The sequence below is a fragment of the Jaculus jaculus genome, chromosome 2 (assembly GCF_020740685.1).
Source record: "Jaculus jaculus isolate mJacJac1 chromosome 2, mJacJac1.mat.Y.cur, whole genome shotgun sequence".
Lineage (NCBI taxonomy): Eukaryota > Metazoa > Chordata > Mammalia > Rodentia > Dipodidae > Jaculus > Jaculus jaculus.
Window position 1 is genome coordinate 33,720,829 of NC_059103.1, and position 25,009 is coordinate 33,745,837.

The following is a 25,009-nucleotide window of genomic DNA, read 5'->3' on the forward strand; positions in this document are numbered from 1 at the left end:
TTTCTTTGTTAGTTTTTTGCTTTTTTGAGGTAGGGTCTCACTCTAGCCCAGGATGACCTAGAATTTACTATGAACTCTCAGGCTGAACCTGAACTCACAGTGATTCCCCCTAGCTCTGCCTCCCAAGTCCTGGGATTAAAGGCATGTACCACCACGCCTGGCTTTATTTTATTTATTTGTTTATTATTATTTTTTGGTTTTTGAGGTAGGGTCTCAGTCTGGCCCAGGCTGACCTTGAATTCCCTCTATTCTCAGGGTGGCCTCAAACTTACAGAGATCCTCCTACCTCTGCCACCTGAGTGCTGGGATTAAAGGCATGTACCATCATGCCTGGCTTTTTTTTTTTTAACCTGGCTTTACTTATTTTTAAAATATATTTTACTTATTTATTTGAGAGAGAGAAAAGGGAGAGAGAGAGAGAGAGAGAGAGAGAGAGAGAGAGAGAGAGAGAGAGAGAGAAAGGGAGAGAGAATCGGCACACCAGGGCCTCCAGCCAATGCAAATGAACTCCAGAAGTATGTGCATCTGGCTTACGTGGGACCTGGAGAATTGAATCAGGATCCTTTGGCTTTGCAAGCAAATGCCTTAACTGCTAAGCCATCTCTCTAGCCCAACCTGGCTTTATTTTTAATATAGAGTATTAATGTATGGCCAAGGCTGGCTTCAGACTCACAATTCTCCTACCTCTGTCTTCTGAGCACTGGGGTAACAAGAGTGTGCTACATGCACATGCCCATGATTGTCAACTTAAGAAACATTTTTGGGCTGGAGGGATGGCTCAGCCATTAAGGCACTTGCCTGAAAAACCCAATGACCTGAGCTGAAGAGATGGCTTTGGTTAAAGTGCCTGCTTGTGAAGCCTAAGGACCCCTAGTCAATTTCTCTCCAGATCCCACATATGCCAGATGCACAAAGGTGGGGCAAGTGCAAGGCTGCACATGCCCACTAGGTGGCGCAAACATCTGGAGTTCAATTTCAGTGGCTGAGGCCCTGGTGCACCAATTCTCCCTCTAAAACAAAAACAAAAAGTCACCAAAACAAACAAAAAAAACCTAAGGACCTGAGTGACTCCCTAGTACCCATATAAAGCCAGATACATAAAGTGGCACATGCATCTGGAGCTCATTTGCAGTGGGTAGAGGCCCTAGTGTACCCCTTCTCTCTCTCTCTCTGCTTGCAAATAAATTAAATTAAATTAAAAAATTTCTAAAAAATAAAAATTAGCTGGGCATGGTGGAGCATGCCTTTAATCACAGCACTTGGGACGCAGAGGTAGGAGGATTGCCGAGAATTTGAGGCCAACTTGAGACTACATAGTGAATTCCAGGCCAGCCTGAGCTAGAGCAAGACCTTGAAAAGCCAAAAATAAATAAATAAATAAATAAAATAAAAATTAGAGCCAGGCATGGTGGCACATGCCTTTAATCCCAGCACTTGGGAGGCAGAGGTAGGAGGACTGCTGAGTTCAAGGCCACCCTGTGACTACACAGTGAATTCCAGGTCAGCCTGGGCTAGAGTGAAACTTTATCTTGAAAAACCAAAAATAAATAAAAATTTAAAAAATTGAAATAAAAATATTCTGAAACTATACCCACGCCTCTCATTATGCATAAAAATCAACTTCAAGCTGGGTGTGGTGGCACATGCCTTTAATCCCAGCACTTGGGAGGCACAGGTAGGAGGATCACCATGAGTTCGAGGCCAGCCTGAGACTACATAGTGAATTTCAGGCTAGCCTGGACTAGAGTGAAACCTTACCTCTAAAAACAAAAAACAAACAAAAATCAACTCCAAATATATTAAAGTCCTTAATGTAAGACCTGAAACTCCTAAACTACTGGATAAAAAAAATAGAGGGACCTCTCCACAATATAGGAATGGGGAAAGACTTCCTGAACAATACCCCAGTAGCCCAGGAAATTAAGCAATCACTCAACCAGTGGGATCTCATGAAACTAAAAAGTTTGTGTAGAGACAAACACATCATAAGTAGAGTCAACAGACTACCCATAGAATGGGAAAAAAATCTTCACCAGCTGTACCACTGACAGAAGCCTAATACCTACAATCTACAAAACAAAAAAAAAAAAAAAACAAAACCTATGTAATTAAAAAACTCAGGGCTGATGGAGCTCGAGAGATAGCTCAGCAGTTAAGGCACTTGCCTGCAAAGCCTAATGACCTACGTTTGACTCCCCAGTTCCCATGTGAAACTAGATGCACAAAGTGGCACAAGCATTTGGAGATCATTTGCAGCAGCTGGAGGCCCTGGCACACCCATTCTCTCTGTCTCTTCCTCTGTCTCCTTGGAAATAAATAAATTAAAATAAATCAGGGCTGGAGAGATGGCTTAGTGGTTAAGGTGCTTGTCTGCAAAGCCTAAGGACCCAGGTTCGACTCTCCAGAACCCATGTTAGTCAGATGCACATGGTGGCACATACACCTGGAGTTCATTTGCAGTAGCTGGAGGCCCTGGCATGCCCATTTACTCTCTCTCTCTCTCTCTCTCTCAATAAATAAAAAATATTTAAAAAAATCAGAGTTGGAAAGATGGCTTAGCAGTTAAGGTGCTTGTCTGCAAAGCCAAAGGATCCCGGTTCAACTCTCCAGGACCCATGTAAGCCAGATGCACAAGGGGGTGTATGCACCTGGAGTTTGTTTGCAGTGGCTGGAGGCCCTGGCATGCCCTCTGCCTCATTCTCTCTCAGATAAATAAATAAATAAAATTAAAAGAAAAATCGGCCAAGTGTGGTGGTGCACGCCTTTAATCCCAGCACTTGAGAGGCAGAGGTATGAGGATTTCTGTGAGTTTGAGGCCACGCTGAGACTACACAGTGAATTCCAGGTCAGCCTGAGCTAGAGCGAGACCCTACCTCGAAAAAAAAAAAAAATCTGGGCTGGAGAGATGGTTAAGTGCTTGCCTGTGAAGCCTAAGGACCCCGGTTCAAGGCTCGATTCTTCAGGACCCATGTTAGCCAGATGCACAAGGGGGCGCATGGGTCTGGAGTTCGTTTGCAGTGGCTGGAGGCCCTGGCGCGCCCATTCTCTCTTTCTTTCTCTCTCTCTCTCTCTGCCTCTTTCTCTATCACTCTCAAATAAATAAATAAAACTAACCAAAAAAATTTTTTTTTAAAAGAAAAAAAAAATCAAACAATCAAGCCGGGCGTGGTGGTGCACACCTATAATCCCAGCACTCAGGAGATAGAGGTAGGAAGCTTGCTGTGAGTTCAAGACTACCCTGAGACTACATAGTGAATTCCAGGTCGGCTTGGACTAGAGTGAAACCCTACCTCAAACAAACAAACAAAAAATGGAACAGAGAGCTGAATAGGGAATTTTCAAAGGAAGAAATACAAATGGCTAATGTTCACCTAAGAAAATGTTCAACATCCTTAACCATCAGGGAAATGCAAATTAACACCACTATGAGAGTCTACCTTACTCCAGAAAAAAAAAATCAAATGACAACAAATGTTGGTGAGGATGTGGAGAAAGAGGAACCTTCATTCACTGCTGGTGGGAGTGCAAACTTGTACAACCAGCATGGAAATCAATTTGGAGACTCCTGAAAAAAATGAAAATAGAGCTACCAACTCCACTCTTCACTGCAGAGATATTTACTCAACCATGTTTACAGCCGCTCAGTCCATAATAGCTAAGAACTGGAATCAATCCAGATGCCCATTGTTTGACAAATGGATAATGAAGATGTGGTACCTTCACACAACAGAATTCTCAGCAGTAAGGAAACATGATACAATGAAATTGGAAATATGGTATAATGAAATTCGTAGGACAATGGATGGACTTGTAACAGATCATACTAAGCAAATTCACACATGTACAGAAAGAGAGACATCACATATTCTTTTTTTAATTTTATTTTTAGTTTTTACTTTTCAAGATAGAATTTTCCTCTAGCCTAGGCTGGCCTGGAACTCTCCCCAAGTGCTGGGATTAAAGGTGTGCGCCACCAAGCCAGGCTTACGCCCACATATTCTCCCTCATCTGTGGTTCCTAAACTGGAATAGCTTGAGTTGCAGGCATACCTGATAGACAACTCGAGGGACAGGTAAGAGAAATGGAAGGGTTTGGGGAAGGAGAACAGGACGGTGGGGGAGATATAAACAAATCCAAATCCAAACTGAATTGGTACCACACAAACCTTCCTCCTGGATAGCAGACTAAAAGATTTAACCCTCAATAAGAGCATGGAGGAATTGTCTGGTAAGAAGGGGCCCTGGCGAGGGTGGGATGAAGTCTAACCCTAAAACATTTGGCTCTGGCTTGTAACTTCCAGTACCAGAAACTGGTTGTAACCCATGTTGAGTTGAGCTGTTCACTGGAGAGACCTATGAGGTGCCTTAAACAAGACAGGCTTCTTTCAAAGCACTTGATTACCTGCCTGAAGTAAAAGGTAAGACCCTACTGCTGAAGACATCACATGCTTCTGACACAGGACATCCAGAGATCTGGCTGGAATCTGGAAGGAAGCCTGTTCCCAGATGGTCTGCCCGTACAGTGCTGGACAGTGAGTGCTACATGAGCTGCTGGGGGAAAGGGCCAGCAACGTTGTGAGCAAGCAGGGGGCCTGCTATCTGACAGCAGCCAGCCTGACAAGACGCCTGCGTAGTAGCAGCAAACAGCCTAGGTGGGTAACCCATGGCACTCTGATTGCTCAGTGGAAAGAAACCCATAGCTAGAACTAGGAATCAAGTCAGCATCCTATGGAGACCAATATGATGGACTCCAATGAGAAGCTCCCATTAGTGTTTGGCCAAAAGTGAGGCTACGGCCATCAAAGTCTCTCTAAATTAACAATGCTTATGCCCTTTAGCCTATCCAGGTTTCATTCTCTGTTGGAGAACCTATCTTTTCTGTTTCAGAAAGATGCAAGAACTAAAGACAACCGAAACCTATCACAAGACAAGAATAGATAGCTGACTCCCTGTCAGCAGATGAATCTCGCACAGCAGCCAGGGCCCAGGGGAAACCGCAGAGGAGCTGGCGAGATGAGCAAGAGCGCTGCTTCCACGTGGAGCCCGACCACCTGTGCCAGGGCGGTGGAGGCCGGCACTGAGGACACACAAGACGCACCAAAGCAGCAATCCGGAACCTGACGATAGTTTTACACGAAAGCAGCATTAAAGCTCACCCACCTAGGCTCAGGGAATTTTGCAGAAGAGGAGCTTGAAAGAATGTAAGAGCCACAGGGTGCAGGGATATCCGAGACACTGCCCCTCCACAATGACTACTGACTGCTGCTCTCACAACTCACTCCCCGCTGAGCAGGGCCCTCAGAGGAGTGGAGCAGGGGGGAGGGAAATAATGGTCCCATCACTTGATGCGTCCATACAGTTTCTACTTAACAAGAGAAAGAAAAACATTTTCAACTGAGGAAGGAGTGCTACAAGACCAGCCAAGTGGTCTGCATAAGGAGCTTCAGGCCAGCCAGGGCTACACAGCAAGACACTATCTCAAAAAGTGGGGGGAGGGGCTGAGGATGTGACTCAGTGGGTAGTGTTTGCCTAGCACGCAAGAAACCCTGGGTTCCATCCCCAGCACAGCACACTGGTAATTCTAGTACTTTGTAGGTGGAGACAGGAAAATCAACAGTTAAAACTCATCTTCAGCTACACACTGAGTTTGAGGACAGTCTGGGTCACATGAGATGACATTTCAAAACAAAACATGTGGCTGTGGAGATGCTCAGTAGATAAAGCACTCGCCACACAAGCCTGAGGACTGGCATTTGAATCCCCAGCACCCAGGTACATGCCAAGTGAGCATGGTGCCCACTAATAACCCCAGTGCTATGGAGACAGACTGGGGTCCTCAGAGCAGCCTGGCTCTCTAGACTAACCGAACTGCTGAGCTCCGGGTTCAGGGGACGGGCCCTGCCTCGGTACTAAGGTGGAGAGTGATCAAGGAAGACACCCAATGTCAACCTGTGGCTGCAGGGGCATGCATACCTGCACACATGTGCACCCATAGGCATACGAGTATACATACATACACACACACATGCAAAAAGGCACCCCACCAATCTCCCCAACCTTCAACATCTAGTAACCTCGCAATTGTCTCTCTGGCCTCCTGGAACACCAGGCTCATGTGTGTGCCTAAGCCACCACACCCACAGGTCTTGTTCTTGGCTCAGTTCCCACCTCCCACGGAAGCCTCCCGTGACCCCCTCATCACGGCTGGGTAGGGCCTTGCTCCCGGGCTCCCTTCCACAGTGACATGTGTGTCAGTTCATGACGGGACAGAGACCCCATGGACCACAAGCAGTCATCCCCTTGCTGGGCCCCAGCAGATACCTTGACAACCAGGAAGATGTCAGGAGAGGGGTAGGTGATGGAGAAGATGGCAGAGCGGGCCAAGGTGGAGATGGCAGGGTGGGTGCCATGGGCCCGAAGCAGGCCCTTCATGGAGTCTGAGTTCAAGTCGAAGTAGAAGTTTTCTGAAATCTGGGAATATGAGAGGCAGTTGGGGCCGGCACCTCTGGGAATCCCACAGCCCACCAAAGAGGAAGAGAGGAGAGGGAGGAGGAGAAAAGGACTCCTACCTTTTTTTTCTCACGCACATCATACAAGGCCAAGATACCAAAGATGGGCTCGACTTCTATTTCAAATCTGCAGGTAAATGGGGGAGGAGCTTCTTGACTTGTCACAGTTCACATGCCTCACATTTTTTTGGAGACAGGGTCTCATACATCCCAGACGGAACCCAGGCTTTGTGCATGATAGGTAAGTGCTCTACCCACTGAGCCCCAGCCCTCCATCTGCTGAGGCCCGAGGAGGGGTGAGGACGGGAAAGGAACCTGGATTGTGTCACATGAGACTGCCTCTAAAGGGTTTTCAGAAAAGGCATGTATCCCATTTTGCAAAAAGGGAAACTGAGGGCTGGAGAGATGGCTTGGTGGTTGAGCGCTTGCCTGTGAAGCCCAAGGCCCCCGGATCGAGGCTCGATTCCCCAGGACCCATATTAGCCAGATGCACGAGAGGGTGCATACGTCTAGAGTTCATTTGCAGTGGATGAAGGCCCTAGCGCGCCCATTCTCTGACTCTATCTGTCTCTCTCTCTCTCTCTCTCTATCGCTCTCAAATAAATAAATAAATAATAAACAAAAAATTAACAAAAAAAGGGAAACTGAGACACAGGGGTATTTTTTTCCTGGTCCTCACCCCTCAGCAGGAAGAAATGTATAGAGTCCCCTCCTATCTATAACCTTCTGTTTGGTTTTTTGTGAGTCAGGGTATCATGTAGCTCATGTTGGTCTCTTACTGAAGTCAAGGATGACTTTGAACTTGTTATCTCTGCCTCCACTTCCCAAGTGCTGAGACTACAGGTGTGTGCCACCATGCCCAGCCCAGGTGAGCATCTTAAAAACTTCAAACAGGTTCTCAATTCTTTTTTAAATTTATATGACATGTGCATGTTCGGATGTGAGTGACATAGTGTGCCAGAGGCCGACGTTCCGAGCTGTCCTCGCCTTTTTCACTCACGGCTCTGTGAGCGTCTGGGAAATTCTCCTGTCGTCACCTCCCTCCTCGCTGCAGGTGTGCTGCGACTGCAAAACCCAGCACAGCGTCCCGACTTCACGCGGGTCTGGCGACGCAAACTCAAGTACTTGGACGGCACGGCCAGTGCTTTGTGCTCTGAGCCACCTCCCCGCCTGTAACTGTCACAAGAATAACCTTGGCCGGGCTCAGTCATGTCCATCTCCTGGCCTCTGAAGCAGAGCCAGGAGCCACCTCTGGGGCCCAGGACCTACTAAGCATCTGTCAACACAGGTCTCTGTGGTCAAGGCATGGTTCTATGCCCTACATACAGTAGGAATTCAGCAGATGTTTGCTGACTGACCACATGACCCACAGATCAGATTCCAAACTCTCTGGGGCCTGGGCCTCAGGCCAGAATGGAACTTCCCTTTCCGGCTCTGGTCCAGGCAGGAAAGGGGGTAGGGAGGGGCAGGGAGGGGCCTGGCTCCAAATCTGCTTCCTGTTCAGTCCCATTCCCAGGCACTGCTGGCCAATGGAGACTTTCAGTGGCTGACATCTGTGCTTCCCAAGCCATTCACCCTGGGTCCCAGCAGGAGGACAAGAGATTCTGGCCTCACAAGTCCCATAATTTCAGGCATGGTGCCTCTTCTATTGGGTACCTCGGTTTCCCCACCTGCACAAAGTTGTGGGAAAGATTAGGTGAGTCACCATGGGCATGGTGGTGGACACGGCGTGCTGCACAAGCACAAGTGATGCTTCAGGACCCCCAGCTGAGGAGACAGCTCAGTGGGTAAAGTGGAGACCCAAGCTTGTATCCCGAAAACTCAAATAAACGCTAGGTGGGTGCTGGAGGCATGAACCTGTAATCCTGGGGCTCAGGAGATGGACATGGGAACCATGGGGCAAGCTGGCCAGCTAGGTTACCTGAACTGGCAAGCTCTGGATTCAAATGAGAGACCCTGCCTCAGTAAATAAAGAGAGTGGCCAAGGGATGGAGAGATGGCTCAGTGGTTAAGGAGCCTGCCTGCGAAGTAAGAACTCATGTTCCTAGCTGGCCATGGTGGCGCACGCCTTTAATCCCAGCACTTGGGAGGCAGAGGTAGGAGGATCGCTGTGAGTTCGAGGCCACCCTGAGACTACATAGTGAATTCCAGGTCAGCATGGACTAGAGTGAGACCCTACCTCAAAAAAAAAAAAAAAAAAGAACTCAGGTTCCAGTCTCTAGGTCCTACATAGCAGATGCACAGTAACACAAACAAGCAATGTCACATAGGGGGCGCATGTGTCTGGAGTTTGTTTGCAGTGGCTGAAGGCCCTGGCGCACCCATTCTCTTTCTCCATCTCTGCCTCTTGCTCTCTCAAAATAAATTAATTAATTAAAAAGAGAGCAATCAAGGAAGACACCCAATGTCAACCTCTGGCTTCTACACGTATGCCCACAAGCATAGAAACATGTACCACACATGCGTACACTCACAGAGTATGAAAAGGACTGCGGGGAAATGCTCAGTGCGTAAAGCGCTTGCAGCACAAGCAGGTGGACCTGAGTTTGGATCCTCCAATGCCTGTAATCCCCAAGCTGAGGAGGTGGAGACAGAGAGAATCTCCAGGGTTCACTGGCCAGCAAGTCTAGCTGCATCAGTGAGCTGCAGGTTTGATGAGCGACCTTGTGTCAAAAAGTGAGGTGAGGGCTGGGGAGATGGCTTAGCGGTTAAGCGCTTGCCTGTGAAGCTTAAGGACCCTGGTTCGAGGCTCGGTTCCCCAGGACCCACATTAACCAGATGCACAAGGGGCGCACGTGTCTGGTGTTTGCAGTGGCTGGAGGCCCTGCCACACCCATTCTCTCTCTCTCTCTCTTCTTCGTCACTTTATAATAAATAAATAAAAATAAACAAAAAAATTTAAAAAGTGAGGTGAAAGGCAATCAAGTAAGACATGGAAGGCAACTTCTGGCCTCTGCATGCGCACGTGCACACACACATGTACACACACACACACACAGGAGAAGAAATGAAAAGGGAAGTTACATAACCTTCCCACTAAAGCCCACAGTAGCCTCCCAGTTGGCATGGCTACTCTCTCACAACTTGTACCTTGTGTGTGTGGGGGGGCTGTTGGTCAGCTGACTCACTTGAGTGACAGGCATTTAACTAGGATCCTCTGTCCAAAATGCTCTCGGGGTGGCTCTGGGCGGCTACAGCGTTCCACAGCCTCATCCTGCCGAGACAAAGGCAGCTAGTATATGTCCCCCAGGGCCCGGAATGCCTAGTCCCAAGATCAGCTCACCCTGACCCCCAGCCTGATGAAACTCCTTGTTTCTGAGCCTTTGTAAGTGCAGGACAGAACACTTTTTTCCTCCTCTTCACCTGGCTATACCCATGTATCAATTATATAACAGGTACCCAGGCATGCTGGTCCAAAATAAGACAGGAGTATACAACAGGTGCCAACTAAAAGTTGGTTGACTAAGCATTGGCATGTAAGCATTCAATAAATGCTCTCTTTCTCAAATAAATTTTAAAAAAATTTAAAAGAATAAATGGGGACTGGAGAGATGGTTTAACGGTTATGTGGTTTGCCTGTGAAGCCCAAGGACCTGGGTTTGATTCCCCAGTACCCACATAAAGCCAGATGCACAGGGTGGCACACGTGTTTGGAGTTTGCCTGCAGTGGCTGGAGGCCATGGCATGCCCATTCTCTATCTGCCTCTCTCTCTCTCAAATAAATAAAATAAAAAAGTGACTAACTATAGGTAAGCTTGGATGGTAAGAGAAGTCTGCAATAGGCATAAGACAAGTAACAAGTAAACAAATATAGGATAAGCAGTTAGTGCCCAATAAACACGGGTGGGATAAACGTAAGGATCTATGATGCTAACAATAACATCACTGGCTAAAGACACAGCGTAGCGAGCGGCAGGCAGTAAATGTTCGTTGGGTAACACACAGGGACCTTCAACAGGTGGCTGAACACTAGTTCCAGGGAGGGTAAGTCAGGGCGCCCACCTCATCGGGTGCTGGGTACAGGACAAGCAGGGCACGGGCTCGATTCTGCCGCCGGAGAGCCTCGTTGCGCCGGTCCATGTCCTCCGGGGCCGTCCGCTCCAGCAGCGAGGGCAGCAGCGAATCCGCAGCCAAGTTCCTCAGGTCGAAGATGCCCGAGGCACCGCTGCTCCGAGGGGTGTCCTCCGAGGAGCCCGAGCAGCGCCGGGAGTCATCCTGCGGGGCGGAGGGGGGTGCCAGCATTTGAATGCCAACTGGATACAGCTGCTGTGCTGAGGCTCTTGGCTATCTCATCTACAGACTGATACCCTGAGGGGCAGTGGGTGGGGGCTCACCACTTCACAACTACACCCAGGGGGGCCACCTGGGAGCTTAGTTGACTTCTCTAGAAATTCTGGAAAGTCTGTCCCAGTGAACCTCCCCCATCCTTTTACCATCATTGGGGGAGGTTATCCCATCCCACAGGTATCCCTTTCCAGCCAAACGGAGCATAAATGCCAGCCCAGGACTAGTTCCAAGGTAAGGGCATGCGTGGCTGAGCCGATGAGAGCCGCCTCTGGACTCCGCTCAGCGCTGCCAGGAGAGGGCGAGTTCTTCCCACCAGAGGCGCCGCTTGTCCAGGAGCCTGCCTGAGCACTCACACTCAGCTCCTGTCACACACACGTGGCTTTGGCTCAGCTCTGGGACTGTGGGTCTCGAGTCTCTCTAAAAGCCTCAGTTTCCCATCTATTCAGAATACAATGGAAGCGACACTAGTGATGCTTAGAATGATTATTTTACACAGTAGATGTTCAATAAGTGCTGATGGCAACATACAGGCTCAACACCCTGTAATAACTTTTGTGTCTCCACCTGTCAAGTGGGATGTAATGGTGGCAATTATTAATGAAGACAAGCATAAAGCCTGCAGCATACACTAAGCACTCGATAAATGTGCATAATTATTACTCAACTTTTTTTTGTTTTGTTTTTCGAAGTTGGGTCTCACTCAAGTCTAGGCTGATCTGGGATTGTGTAGTCTCAGGGTGGCCTCTAACTCACAGCAATCCTCCTACCTCTGCCTCCTGAGTGCTGGGATTAAAGGCGTGCGTCACCACACTACTCTTTAACTTTTCACTCATGAGACATACTTCATTCATTGGGTCATTTTTCTGAGTCCCACCCTGCAGTGACTCCAGCCAGGGGTTCCCTCACCGTGTCCTCGGGGCCAGCCCTCTCATCTCCAGAAGCGTCCTGCTCATAGACCTGGCGAGCAAGGCCCTTTTGTCGCTCTCGCTGAGTCTCCGTGGTGACGGGGCTGAATGCTGCACTCAAGTGCTGGTACCTAGGAAGATGGTGGGCTGCAACTGGGCAAGTGACAGGGCTGAGAACTCCCCGGTAAGGGGAGACCACGTGAGACCTGCAAGGCCGTCAACCATCCTTGTGCTCTAAGGAAAGACGTCCAGCCACCCTTGCATGGGTATCGGGCAGACAGAAGAACCAGCTGCAAGCCGCAGCTCCGCCCTCTCCAGCCTCTGGCCCCTCCCACGACTGGCCTGGGCCGCCCTCACCTTCTCTGTACGATGACCCAATCCTCGGTGTACATCTCTACCGCAGCCCTCACTTGGGCATCCAGTTTTCTACAGCAAAATAAAATCAGGTTAAAAGAGGCAGGACCCAAGGTGAATATCCCCAATGGCCTAGGAGAATGGCACTGCCAATCCTAGCACTTAGAGGCTGAAGCAGAAAAATTGCTGCAAGTTCAAGACCAGGTTGGGCTTTGGTGTGAGACCCTATCTCCAAAAAAAAAAAGAGGCTGGCATGATGTCTTAGCCATTAAAGAAACGTGTTTGCCACGCCTGCTGCCCGGGCTCAACTCCCCAGGTACCCACATAAGCCAGATGCAAAAGGTGGCACAATTTTCTGGTGTTCCTTTGTAGCAGAAAGAAGCCCTGGCGTACCCACAGACACATAATAAATAAGTGATATTTCTTTTCAAGGTAGGGTCTCACTGTAGCCCAGGCTGACCTGGAACTCACTCTGTAGTCTCAAGCTGGCCTCAAATTCACAGTGATCCTCCCACCTCTGCCTCTTGAGTGCTGAGATTAAAGGTATGCATCACTACTTCTTACTAATTTTTCTTTTTATTATTAGCTGGGCATGGAGACTACATAGTGAATTCCAGGCTGGCCTGGGCTACAGCGAGACCTTACTTTGGGAAAAAAAAAAAAAAAGAAAAAAAGAAAACTAAACAGGGCTGAGGTGATGGCTTAGTGGTTAAAGGTGCTTGCTTGCAGAGCCTGCCAACGTGGATTTGACTTCCCAGTACCCACAAGCACCAGAGGCACAAAGTTGTACATGCATCTGGCGTTCATTTGCAGCAGCAAGAAGCTCTGACTGGAGCCCATTCTCTCTCTTTTTGCCCTCACAAGTAAATAAATAAAAAAAAAATTTAAAATATCAAAGATATGGAGACTCAGAGAGGGAGAATAATTTGTCCAAAGTCACACAGTGCATCCAGGAGTCTGGCATTGAATTTGGAGTATGGGATTTTGGGAGAGGAGGTGGGGGGTAGAACCCACCCATCCTCTGGGATCCCAGATTCTGTGGTCCGGCATTCTCGGGGCTGCCGCAGCAGCTCCAGATCATCAGCTGGAAATTCTACCAAGTCCCTGAGGGGACCAGGCTCAACCTCTGGTGGCCGGCTCAGGAGTACATCCTCGAAGTCCAGAGGCTCAATGACCTCTGTCAGGGGGACCTGCATAGAAGCAAAGTGGCCGTGAACCCAATGGTGAGGAGGCTGGGGCAGGGCAGGGTGGGATGGCAAGGCAAGGTAAGGTAAGGTAAGGTGGACTCATGTTGGCTTTAGACTGGAATAGAAGGGCGGTGGGAGCCAGGGAGGGGACTGGAGCTGCAGAGGAGGAACAGTGGAAGGCGGAGGGTGACCTCAGAATTTCCACAGCAACTAGGCTGGCCACACCCCTCCCACCAGGGGCTCCAGGAAGGAAATCACACCCTGCTGTCCACAGAGGAAAGAATCCAATGGTGGGAGGAATGGACAGACAATTCCTGAGGCCCCAGTGCAAGAATGGCCCCACCTCTTCCCCTGGGCAACAGGAAGTCACTCCAATCCGCCAGCTCTGGCCACATCTGGGTGGTCCAGAGAGCAGGAACCTTCAGTAGGCCACCCAGAACATGTCCTGGCATCTGGCCAAGGATCCCTCCTATTCCCTGTCAATGGCAGCAGCCTATCTGCGGTGTTTTCCTACGGGATAGACAAAGGGTCTGGGCAGCAGAGGGAGGCACACTGCTAGCTGTGGTGGAGAGACTCACTCCTAAGTTGCTGCCAGAGCGTCGGCTGGAATGTGGCGAGCCACTACGTTCCCGGGACACCTGTTTCCGCACCTCAGCAGCCACTGTCCTGGGTGGACAAGAAAGGGGACATTGGAAAGATGGAAAACTCAAGACAGTGAGGTTGTGAAATACACGGTTTGGGGCAATACATTCAGAAGAATGCAAGCAAACAAGTTCAGAGGCGAGGGGCTGAGGACAGCGGCAGAATGTCTGCCTGCAGTGTGCCAGGTCTGGGTTCCATCTCTAGCCACACAGAGTAAGATATATAAAATACAGGAACCAAAACAAGCTGCCAGGGCAGAGTGCTTGCCTAGCATGCTTGAAGCCCTACATAAGACAGGCACTGGAATGGGGAGATGGCTGAAGTTAAAGGTGCTTGCTTGCAAAGGCTTCTGGTTCAATTCCCCAGTACTCACATAAAACCAGATGCACAAAATAACACGTGTCTAGAGTTCATTTGCAGTACCAAGAGGCCCTGGGATGTCCATACTCATTCTCTCTGTTAATAATTTTTTGTAGTGGAATCTTGTACATGCTAGGCATGGACTCTACCATTGAGCAACACCCCCAACCTCAGTCTCTTAAAATCAAGGTGCCTGAGTGTTTGGCCCATTCCCTCCTGCTTCTAATTCTCCAGTACACTTGGAAATTTTCACAATAAAAAGCATACCCAAAGCCGGGTGTGGGTGGTGCATGCCTTTAATCACAGCACTCCAGAGGCAGAGGTAGGAGGATTGCTATGAGTTTGAGGCCACCTTGAGACTCCATAGTGAATTCCAGGTCAGCCTGGGCTACAGTGAGACCCTACCTCGAAAAACCAAAAAAAAAAAAAAAAACCAAAAAGCATACCCAGGCAGGCGTGGTGGTGACCACCTTTAATCCCAGTACTCACACAGCAAGTGCCTTTACTGCTAAATCATCTCTCCAGCCCTGGAAATATTTTTTAAAAACTTTTAACAGGCTGGGCAAAGTGGTGCACGGCTTTAATACCAGGACTCAGGAGGCAGAGGTAGGAGGATTACTGTGACTTCAAGGACAGCCTGAGACTATAAAGTGGATTCCAGGTCAGCCTGGGCTAGAATGAGACCCTACTTTGAACCCCCCCCCCCGGAAAAAGGGCAGGTGCTGAAGAGACTGCTTAGCAGTTAAGGCACTAGCCTGTGAAGCCTAAGGACCCAGGTTCCATTTCTCAGTATCCATGTAAGCCAGATGCACAAGGTGGTATAAGCATCTGGAGTGGTTTGCAGTGGCTGGAGTATCTATGGCACCCATTCTCTCTCTCTCTGACTCTTCCTCTCTCTCTCTCTCTCCCTCTCTCAAATAAATAAATAAAATATTAAAAAAATAAATAAGAATAAAATACATAAGGCTGGAGAGATTGCTTAGCTGTTAGCGCATTTGCCTGCAAAGCCTAAGGACCCAGGTTCAATTCCCCAGTATGCATGTAAAGCCAAATGCACAAGGTGGTGCATGTGTCTGGAGTTTGTTTGCAGTGGCTGGAGGCCTGGCATGCACATTCTCTCTTTCTCTCTCAAATAAATAAGATGTAAAAACAAAACAAAACAAAAATTTAAAAAATACATACACATATAAAATATTTTAAAAAATGTAAATGATTACACTGGAGCTAAAATATCACTGTCACCTGCAACGATTATCATTATTATTATTTTGCAGTGCTGTTGATTGAACCTAAGACTGTGTAAGTTAGGCACTACTTTGTGTTTTTATTATACCTTTGTATGTGTAGATACACAGCATCCTTTGCTACAATTGCCTACCACAGGCCAGGGCATAGCTCAGAGGAGCAGCATTTGCCTAAGATGACAATGCCTTGGGTGCCACCCCAACACCACAAGAACACAAATCACCTGGGGAGATTGTTCAATAGGATAAGTGAGCATGAGACCTGAGCTCGGATTCCCAGTACCTATGTAAAGAAAAGCTGGTTGGAGCTGGATAGATAGATGGCTTAGAGGTTAAGGCATTTGCCTCAAAGCCAAAGGATCCCATTTCTCCAGGACCCATGTAAGCCAGATGCACAAGGGAGGAGCATGCATCTGGAGTTCGTTTGCAGTGGCTGGAGGCCCTGGTGTGCCCATTCTCTCCCTCTCTCTTTCTGCCTCTTCCTCTCAAATAAATAAATAAAAACTGGTTGTGTGAGCCTGTAATCCCACTATCAGTGAGGTAGAGACAAGAGGATCCCTGGGGGTCACTGGCCAGCAGCCTTGTCTAATCAGTGTGTGCCAAGCTAATGAGAGACCCTATCTCAAAGGAAGTAGATGGTATTCCTGACACACGCACCACTTTGTGCATCTGGCTTTATGGGTTGGCTGAGGAACTGACTCTAGGTCAGCAGGCTTGCAAGCAAGTACCTTTACTGAGCCATCTCCTCAACCCCTAGAAAACAGCTTTTAAAAAATTGTTTTATGAGAGCTGAGCGTGGTGGCGCATGCCTTTAATCCCAGCACTAGGAGGCAGAGGTAGGAGGATTGCTGTGAGTTTGAGGCCACCCTGAGACTACAGAGTGAATTCCAGGTCAGCCTGGGCTAGAGTGAGACTCTACCTCGAAAAACAAAACCAAAACAAAACAAAACAAAAAAAGTTTTATGAGAAAGAGAGCGAGAGTGTGAGAAAGAGAATTGGTGCGCCAGGGCCTCTAGCCACTGCGGTCAAACTCTAGACATATGTGCCACCTTGTGTGCATACATCACCTTGGGCAAGCGCCTTAACTGCTAAGACATCTCTCCAGCCTTGAACCAGAGCGGGGTTTTGTTGTTGCTGCTGCTTTTTTAGGTAGGGTTTCACTCTAGCTTAGGCTGACCTGCAATTCACTACATAGTCTCAGGGTAGCTTTGAACTCACAGCAATCTTCCTACTTTTGCCTCCTGAATGCTGGGAGATTAAAGGTGTGTGCCTCCACACCCAGCTTAGATAACAGCTTTTTATGAGTTTCTTTTTCTGTTTCTTGTTTAGCTTTTTTTTTTTTCTTTTTTTGAGGTAGGGTCTCCCTCTAGTCAAGGCTGACCTGGAACTCACTCTGTAGTCCTAGGATGGCCTCAAACTCACTGCAATCCCCCTACCTCTGCCTGCTAAGTGCTGAGACTAATCACCATGCCCAGTTTTTTCTTCCTTTTTTTTTTTAATTAAAAAAATACATTATTTAGGGCTGGAGAGATGGCTTAGTGGTTGAGGTGCTTGCCTGCAAAGCCTAAGGACCCATGTTCGACTCTCTAGATCCCATGTAAGCCAAATGCAAAAAGGTGAGGGAAGCACAAGGTCGCACATGCCCACTAGGTGGAACAAGTGTCTGAGGTTCCATTGCAGTGCCTGAGACCCTGGTGTGCCAATTCTCTCTCTCCCTCTGTCTCTCTCTCTCTCACTCTAAAAATAAAAAAAAAAATTGTTTTTTAAAAACATTTTATTTATTTATTTGAGAGAGAGGATGAGGCAGAGAGAGAGAGAGAGAGAGAGAGAGAGAGAGAGAGAGAAAGAGAATGGGTGCACCAGGGCCTTCAGCCACTGCGAAGGAACTCCAGATGCATGCGGCCCCTTGTGCATCTAGCTTACATGGGTCCTGGAGAATCGAACTGGGATCCTTTGGCTTTGCAGGCAAATAAATGCCTTAGCCACTAAGCCATTTCTCCAGCCCCATAAAAATGAAGGAAAAATTTTAAACATCTGTATTTTGAGCTGGGCATTTTGGCACATGTTTTTAATCCCAGCACTCAGGAGGTAGAGGTAGGAGGATCACCATGAGTTCAAGGCCACCCTGTGACTGAATTCCAGGTCAGTCTGAGCTAGAGTGAATCCCTAACTCAAAAAAATATATAAAAAATTTATTTATGAGAGAGGGGGAGGTATGCCATAGTCTTTTGCCATTGCAAATGAACTACTCCAGAACATGCCCCACTTTGTGCATCTGGCTTTACATGGGCACTGAGGAATTGAACCCAGGCTGACAGGCTCTGTAAGCAAACACCTTTAACTACTGAGCAATCTCACAATCATTTTTACTCTTTTTCTCCTGAGACAGTTTCATTCTAGCCCAGGCTGACCTTGAACTCACTCTGTAGCTCCAGAATGGATTTCTCCTACCTCAGCCTCCTGAGTGTTGGCATTAAAGGTGTGCACCACCACACTTAGCTTCCTTTCCTCTTATTTTAAAAATATTTTATTTATTTATTTATTTATTTGAGAGAGAGAAAGGGAAAATAGGCATGCCTGGGCCTCTAGCCACTGCAGACAAACTCCAGACTCATGTACCACCTTGTACATCTGGCTTTCTTTTTTTAAAAAATATTTTTATTTACTTATTTATTTATTTGGAGGGGGAGACAGAATAGGTGCACTAGGGCCTCCAGCCACTGCAAACAAATTCCAGATGCATGTGCCCCCTTGTGCATCTGGCTTACACCTTGGGGAATCAAACCTGGGTCCTTTTTTTTTTCGAGGTAGGGTCTCACTCTAGCCCAGGCTGACCTGGAATTCACTATGGAGTCTCAGGGTGGCCTCGAACTCACAGCAATCCAAGCACCATAATCACTAAGCCATCTCTCCAGCCCCACATCTGGCTTTCTTCACATGGGTATTGGGGAATCGAAGCTGGGTCCTTTGGCCTTGCAGGCAAGCACTTTAACCATGAACCATCTCTCCAACCTACCACCTTATTGTTTGAGACAGGGTCTCTCACTACATCTCGAGATCACAGATTCTCCTAGACTAGTTCCAAGAGATCTTCCTGTCTTGCCTCCTCAGAAACGGGATTATAGGCATTTTACATGGGTTCTGGAACTCTAACTAAAGTCCCCAGGCTTGCACAGCAAACACTTTACTCACTGAGCCATCTTCCCAGCTCCTGAGCTGAGTGTTTCTTTTTTTTTAATTTTTAATTTTTATTTATTCATTTGAGAGTGACAGACAGAGAGAGAATGGGCATGCCAGAGCCTCCAGCCATTGCAAATGAACTCCAGACGCGTGCGCCCTCTTGTGCATCTGGCTAACGTGGGACCTGGGGAACCGAGCCTCACACTGGGGTCCTTAGGCTTCACAGGCAAGCGCTTAACCGCTAAGCCATCTCTCCAGCCATGTGTGTTTCTTTTTATTTTAATACTTTTATTTATTTATTTGCAAGAGGGGGAAGGAGGGAGGAGGGAAGGAAGGAGGGAGGAGGGAGCGAGCGAGCAAGTGCACATGGGTATGCCAAGGCCTCCTTCCACCGCAACAAACTGCAGACACATGCACCACTTTGTGCATCTGGCCATAAGTGGGCACTAAGGAATCAAATGTGGGACAGTAGGCTTTGGTAGCAAGCACCTTTAATCACTGAACCATCTTCCCAGCCCCAAGCTGTGGGTTTCCATACCACATGGGGTCACAAATAATTTGGCAACAGAGAAAGGTTTCTAAATATGTCATGAACAAAAATTATTTCAAGTGCCGGGCGTGGTGGTGCACGCCTTTATTCCCAGCACTCTGGAGGCAGAGGTAGGAGGATTGCCATGAGTTCGAGGCCACCCTGAGACTCCATAGTGAATTCCAGGTCAGCCTGGGCTAGAGTGAGACCCTACATCGAAAAACAACAACAACAACAAAAAAAACAAAAAACAAACAAACAAAAAATTTCAAAATGAAATGTATCACAAATTTGAGGTGTTTCTAGCAAAGTTCACCCATGCTACATCATGAAACCTCCCTGTAGCCTTGGCTCTAGCCACACATGCACTGTGCCCTGCCCACATTGTTACACCATGCCATGCCAACAAATGCCGCCTGGACTCCTCGACTCAGATTCAAGATTACTGTTTTATTTATTTCAATGTTTCTACTGTGCATAGAGAATTTTCTGTTTTGTAGAAATATAATTATTTAATTAAAGAAAACAAAGACTTAGTATCTTCCTACCACCATCTTTCAGATGAGACCGGGCACATTCAGGGTGGTATATCTTTATAGACTGCATTGTACTGGAATGTTTTATTTTATTATTTTTATTTTTTATGTTATTTTGAAGGAGGATCTCACTCAAGCACAGGCTGACCTGGAACTCATTGTGAAGCCCAAGCTGGTTTTCAATTGCGTCTGGGCTGGGGATGTGGCTCAGTCGTTAAAGGTGCTTGCTGGCAAGCTTGTCAACCAGAGTTCACTCTTCCCCAACACCCACATACAGCTGGACTCACGACAAAGTGGCACATGTCTGTGATCCCATCGTGACGCTGGCAACAAGCAGCAGAGCCAGAAGAATTCCCAAGCTCACAGGCTAGCTGGTCTGGTGTACACAGTGACAAAACAAGAGATACCCTGCCTCAAAGAAGGTGAGAGAACACCCCCCTTAGGTTGTCCTCAGGCCTCCACATGTGCATAGTAGCATGTTCGTGTGTCCATGTAGACACAAACAGATACACGCACAAAAAAGCCAAAAAAGTTTCAGCCATGATTTAGTTCCTTATGTAAAAATAATCAAGCACATGCCTCTCATGTGTCCAAATTTCATTTTGTCTGTAATAAATGGTACTAATGGGGCTGGGGAGATGGCTCATGGTTTAAGGCATTTGCTTGCAACGCTTGTTGGCCTGGGTTCAACTCACCAGTACCCACGTGAAGCCAGACATAAAAAATAGTGCACACAACACAAAGAAAGAAAAAAAGAGAGAAGAAGTGGTACAGGCATCTGACCTTGTTTACAGCAGCAAGAGACTCTGGTGTGCACATCCATACACACATGCAAATAAATAAAAATATATTTTACAAAAATGGTAAAGGAGATGGCATGAGTAGTGAAAGGTGTTTGCTTGGAAAGCCTGCTGGCCATGACCACTCAGAGCCAGATGCACAAAGTAATGCATGTGTCAGGAGTTCATTTTGTGTCAGGAGTTCATTTACAGCGACAGGAAGCTCTGGTGCATGCATTCTCACTCACTCTGTTTCTGTTGTAAATAAATACAATTTTTTTTAAACAAAAATGGTTAAAATTAAGCCAGGCATGGTGGCACATGTCTTTAACCCCAGCACTCAGGAGGCAGAGGTAGGAGGATCACTGTGAGTTCAAGGGCACCCTGAGACTACATAGTAAATTCCAGGTCAAGCTAGAGCAAGACCCTATCTCGAAAAACCATAAGAAAAAGAAAAGATGGGGCAGGCGTGGTGGCACACTCCTTTAATTCCAGCTGAGGCACTGAGCAGGATTATTGCGAGTTTGGGGGCAGTTTGTGCAGCCTAGCAGCAAGCACAAAGCCTGGGGTTCCATCCCTAGCATAAACAGGGCATGGTGGCACACCCCTGTAATCTCAGCACTCTGGAGGATCAGGAGTTCCAAGATCATTTTTCGCAACATAAACAAAAAACAAAACAAAAACAAAACAAAGCGGAACCTGTTTAATTGACTAGGAGCCTGGGGGCTACCTGATGCTCAGGTAATTCTGGTATTTGTGAATGAACAACTGGATGAACAGGTGAACTGAGGTCCAGGTCTATGCAGAAAGACAGCTACCCTGCAAGCCTTGGCCACTTGCTCATGGTACCCTAGGGCTTTAGGATCCTTCTCACTTGAGCAGAAGCCGCGCCTGAAGCACCAAAGCACACATAATATCGCAGGTTCAGAGACACGGAGGCCTACACGGAGAGACACAGAAACGCTGGCCAACTGCTCTGCCTCAGGCGCTAGGCCGCATCCCTCCCAGCTCAGAACTCTGCATGGCTCCCACGGTCCTTAGAAGAGGTCAAAGTTCTTCCTGTGGTGCACAGGGTCCTGCAACGTTTAGTTGTATTTTCCCCCTTGTGGCCACAGAATGTCTTCTCTCGTCCTTCCTGTTGCTTGTGATATGTATGCATGCACATTTGTGTACACGTATGAACACAGAGGCCAGGTGTTGGGGACTTAAGAGATGGCTCAGATATTAAAGACACTTGCTTGTGAAACCTGCCTGCCTGGGTTCAATTCCCCAGCACCCATACAAAGGCAGACGCATGAAGTGGCTTATATGTCTGGAGTTCATTTGCAATGGTAAGAGGCCCCAGTGCACTCATTCTCCCCCCTTCTCTCTCTCATAATTTTTTTAAATAAATAAATACTTTTTCTAAAAAGAGGCCAGAGATCAACATGGCGGGAAGGAGGCCTTCCTCAGCCACCCTCTACCCTATTCTTTTAGAAAGGGTCTCTCACTGAATCTAGGGCTCACTAATGTACCTAAACTAGCTAGCCAGCAAGTCTAGCCACCCAGTGCTGGGAATGCAGGCTTGTGCCACCATGCCCAGCTTTTAGAGGGGATGGGGATCTGAACTCTGATCTTCATCCTTAAAACAGCAAGTGATTTACCCACTGAGCCATATTCATATTCCTTCCGTCCATGGGTTTTGGACTTCTCTTCTCTTACTTACAGGCAACAGGTCTCTCTCCCTCACCTCCTTCAGGCCTGTGCATAACTATACCTCCCGGTTCATCAGACCCCCGCCCCTTTCACACACACCTAATTAGCCCTCAATCTCCCTATTCCTGTCCTTGTCTGAGAAGTTCCCATCATACCTTTCTCTAACATGTGATCAACTTTATCATGCTTCTCAGTTGCCTGCATCACCTATCAACCTCTAAGAGTGGGGTCTTTCCTTGGGCCTCTTACCAGGTCGGGGACCCACAGGGTGTCTTCCACCAGAGGGTGGCCAGGGCAGGTCGCCAGCAGAATGGACACTAGAGATTATGAACTCAGCCTAGTGGCAAAGACTGCAGTGTTCAGCGTAGGAGTCTCACAGCCTCCTCCCAGACTTTCTCTCACAATTCCCAGAGGCCTCGGAAATGGATCCCCCAGCGCCTGGCGCGTTTCCCCTCCCCCGTCTGCCCACCAGCTGGCTCTGTCCCCAGCCCCCACTCCGTCCATTCACCCAGCCATCATCCACGCGAGGCGCGTCCAGCTGGTGCCAAGAGAGGTGGGGAGCTGTCCCCAGCTACACTCTCCTTCATAGACAGCTGGGTACCGAACCCTGGAGGGGGAGGAGAAGGGCATGGGAAACTTGCTCGGGGGTCCCCGAAGAAGGGACAGAAAGTCCGCGGCCCCCAACACGCCCCCCTCCCGGTCCTTGGGGAGCACGTTGCGCGGCCCCAGCTCCTCCTCTGGGAAGCCCCCCGGCACGCCCCGCGCCTGGGCGCAGCGAGGACCCCGGCCGCCATCGCGCTCCCAAGTCCCCAGCTCCGGTGGAGGCAGACCCCAAGGAGTTGGATGGGGAGGCGACCGGCCGGAAGGGAAGGGCCGCCCCGGGGCGGGGCCACGTGAGGCGACCGGAGGTCCCCGCGGCCGCGGTACCTGTTGATCTTGTGCGCAAAGGCGCGGCGCTCGGCGGCCGCCATGACGCCCCGCGTCCCGCCACCCGCGCGCTGCGGCTCCAGTCCACCGCCGCCGCCGCCGCCGCCGCCGCAGCCAGGCCGCCTCCTCGGTCTGCGCCGCCGGCCGGGGCGGCGCCAGCCCAGGGACGGAGGCGGAGCCTCAGCGGAGGGCCGGCGATGGGCGGAGCGAACTACAGGATAGGGGCGGGGCTATCGCCGAGACGCGGAGGGGCGAGGTCAATCACGGAGCAGGGGCGGGGCCAAACATGGAATGGGGCGGGGCCTACTCCAGGGGCGGGGCTGGGTCTGGGGGCGGAGCCAACTCTAGAACAGGGGCGGGGCAGGCTCTGGGGGCGTGTCAAAACCTGGAACAGGGGTGGGGCCGGCTCTGGGGGCGTGCCCAAACCGGGAGCAGGGGCGGGGCCGTATCTTGGAGGGCGTATCAAAACCCGAAACAGGGGCGGGGCTAGCTCTGGGGGCGTGTCCAAACCGGGAGCAGGGGCGGGGCCGTATCTTGGGGGCGTATCAAAACCCGAAACAGGGGCGGGGCTAGCTCTGGGGGCGTGTCCAAACCGGGAGCAGGGGCGGGGCCGGCTCTGGGGGGCGGGACCAGTCCTGGCACAGGGGCGGGGCCGGCTCTGTGGGGCGTGTCCAAACCTGGCACAGGGGCGGGGCCGGCTCCTGGGGGCGTGTGCAAACCGGGAACAGGGGCGGAGGCTGGCGCTGGGGCGGGGCAATCGTAGAACAGAGTCGGGGCTGGCGATGGGGGCGTGGGCAATCATGGAATGGGGAGGGACCGACCCTATAGGGGGATTGCTCTGGGGGAGGGCCCCATTCTAGAACAGGGGCAGGGCTGGCTGGGGGAGCGGGCGCAGAGCAGAGGCGGGGCCAAACCTGGAACAGGGGGCAGGCCCGGGCTAGGGGGCGGGGCCGGCTTTGAGGGCAGGGGTTTAAATGAAGCAGGCGCTGATTGGCAAGCAGCAGGAGGAGGTAGGGCTGGAGGAGGGGTCTGGTCTGGGCCGGGGCCTATATTGGGAGTGGTGCATGAATGGTGAGCTGGGCAAGAATAGATAGGGCATGGGTGGGCGGAGTCTTGCTGGGGGGGCCAGACCCTTCCGAATGTCTGGGGTTCTCTTTATGCTCTCCCTAAACATGGAGACTGTTATCCTTACACTCAGTTCCCAAGTCTGGGATTACCCCCCCCCTCCCCGCCCCCTCCGCCATTTGGGTCAGCCCTGTCCAAAGTCCAACTCCTGGCTGGAAAAATAACATCAATATTCACACATCTAATAACCAAAATTACTTATGTATTGCGTATGGCCTGTGTTGTGTACATATTGCCAGGGACCCCTGTTTTCTGCTATAGGACAGGAGGACTTTTAAAAGGCTCGTATGTATAGAGGCTCTATGTCCCTCGGTCTCTGTGGAAGGGGTCTGGCTGGGCTCTGAGGTGCCAGGAGCTGGCAACGTGACATGATTGGCCCAGTGGGGAAGTATCTGTCCACCAGAAGGAAGAAGCTGGGATGTCTTGGCTAATTTTGTGGTCTTTAATCACTTCCCTTGCCTTGTATGATGGATCAGTCTTTAGTCTCAGCACTTGGGAGGCTGAAGTAGAAAGATGAGATTGTGGTCACCTTAGGCTATAGAGTGAGATCCAGATCCAGTTCATTCTGGACTAGAGTGAAACCCTGTCCAAAAAAAAAAAAAAGGCTGGGGGAGCGGGCGCAGAGCAGAGGCGGGGCCAAACCTGGAACAGGGGCAGGAAACGGCTTTGAGGGCAGGGGTTGCCCATCTCCCACCAACAGTTTTCCAGACTTTCCCAGCCCTGTTTATCTCTGAATGTACCAACACCTTTC

General features: G+C 49.3%; 1 protein-coding gene across 3 annotated transcripts in view; it reads right to left on the bottom strand.

The window, feature by feature from the left end:
- Dock6 (dedicator of cytokinesis 6) overlaps window positions 1-23,187 on the bottom strand; it is a 77,370-nt gene extending 54,183 nt beyond the window's left edge. For all 3 annotated transcript variants that reach the window (XM_045142692.1, XM_004667472.3, XM_004667471.3), the window contains exons 1-9: window positions 23,134-23,187; window positions 13,820-13,907; window positions 13,069-13,244; window positions 12,058-12,126; window positions 11,702-11,831; window positions 10,511-10,723; window positions 9,637-9,722; window positions 6,569-6,635; window positions 6,321-6,470 (exon numbers count right to left, since the gene is read on the bottom strand). In XM_045142692.1, coding sequence (XP_044998627.1) covers window positions 6,321-6,470; window positions 6,569-6,635; window positions 9,637-9,722; window positions 10,511-10,723; window positions 11,702-11,831; window positions 12,058-12,126; window positions 13,069-13,244; window positions 13,820-13,907; window positions 23,134-23,177 — 1,023 coding nt within the window. In that variant the 5' untranslated portion in view covers window positions 23,178-23,187. The remainder of the gene's footprint in view (window positions 1-6,320; window positions 6,471-6,568; window positions 6,636-9,636; window positions 9,723-10,510; window positions 10,724-11,701; window positions 11,832-12,057; window positions 12,127-13,068; window positions 13,245-13,819; window positions 13,908-23,133) is intronic.
- Window positions 23,188-25,009: the final 1,822 nt, after the last annotated feature.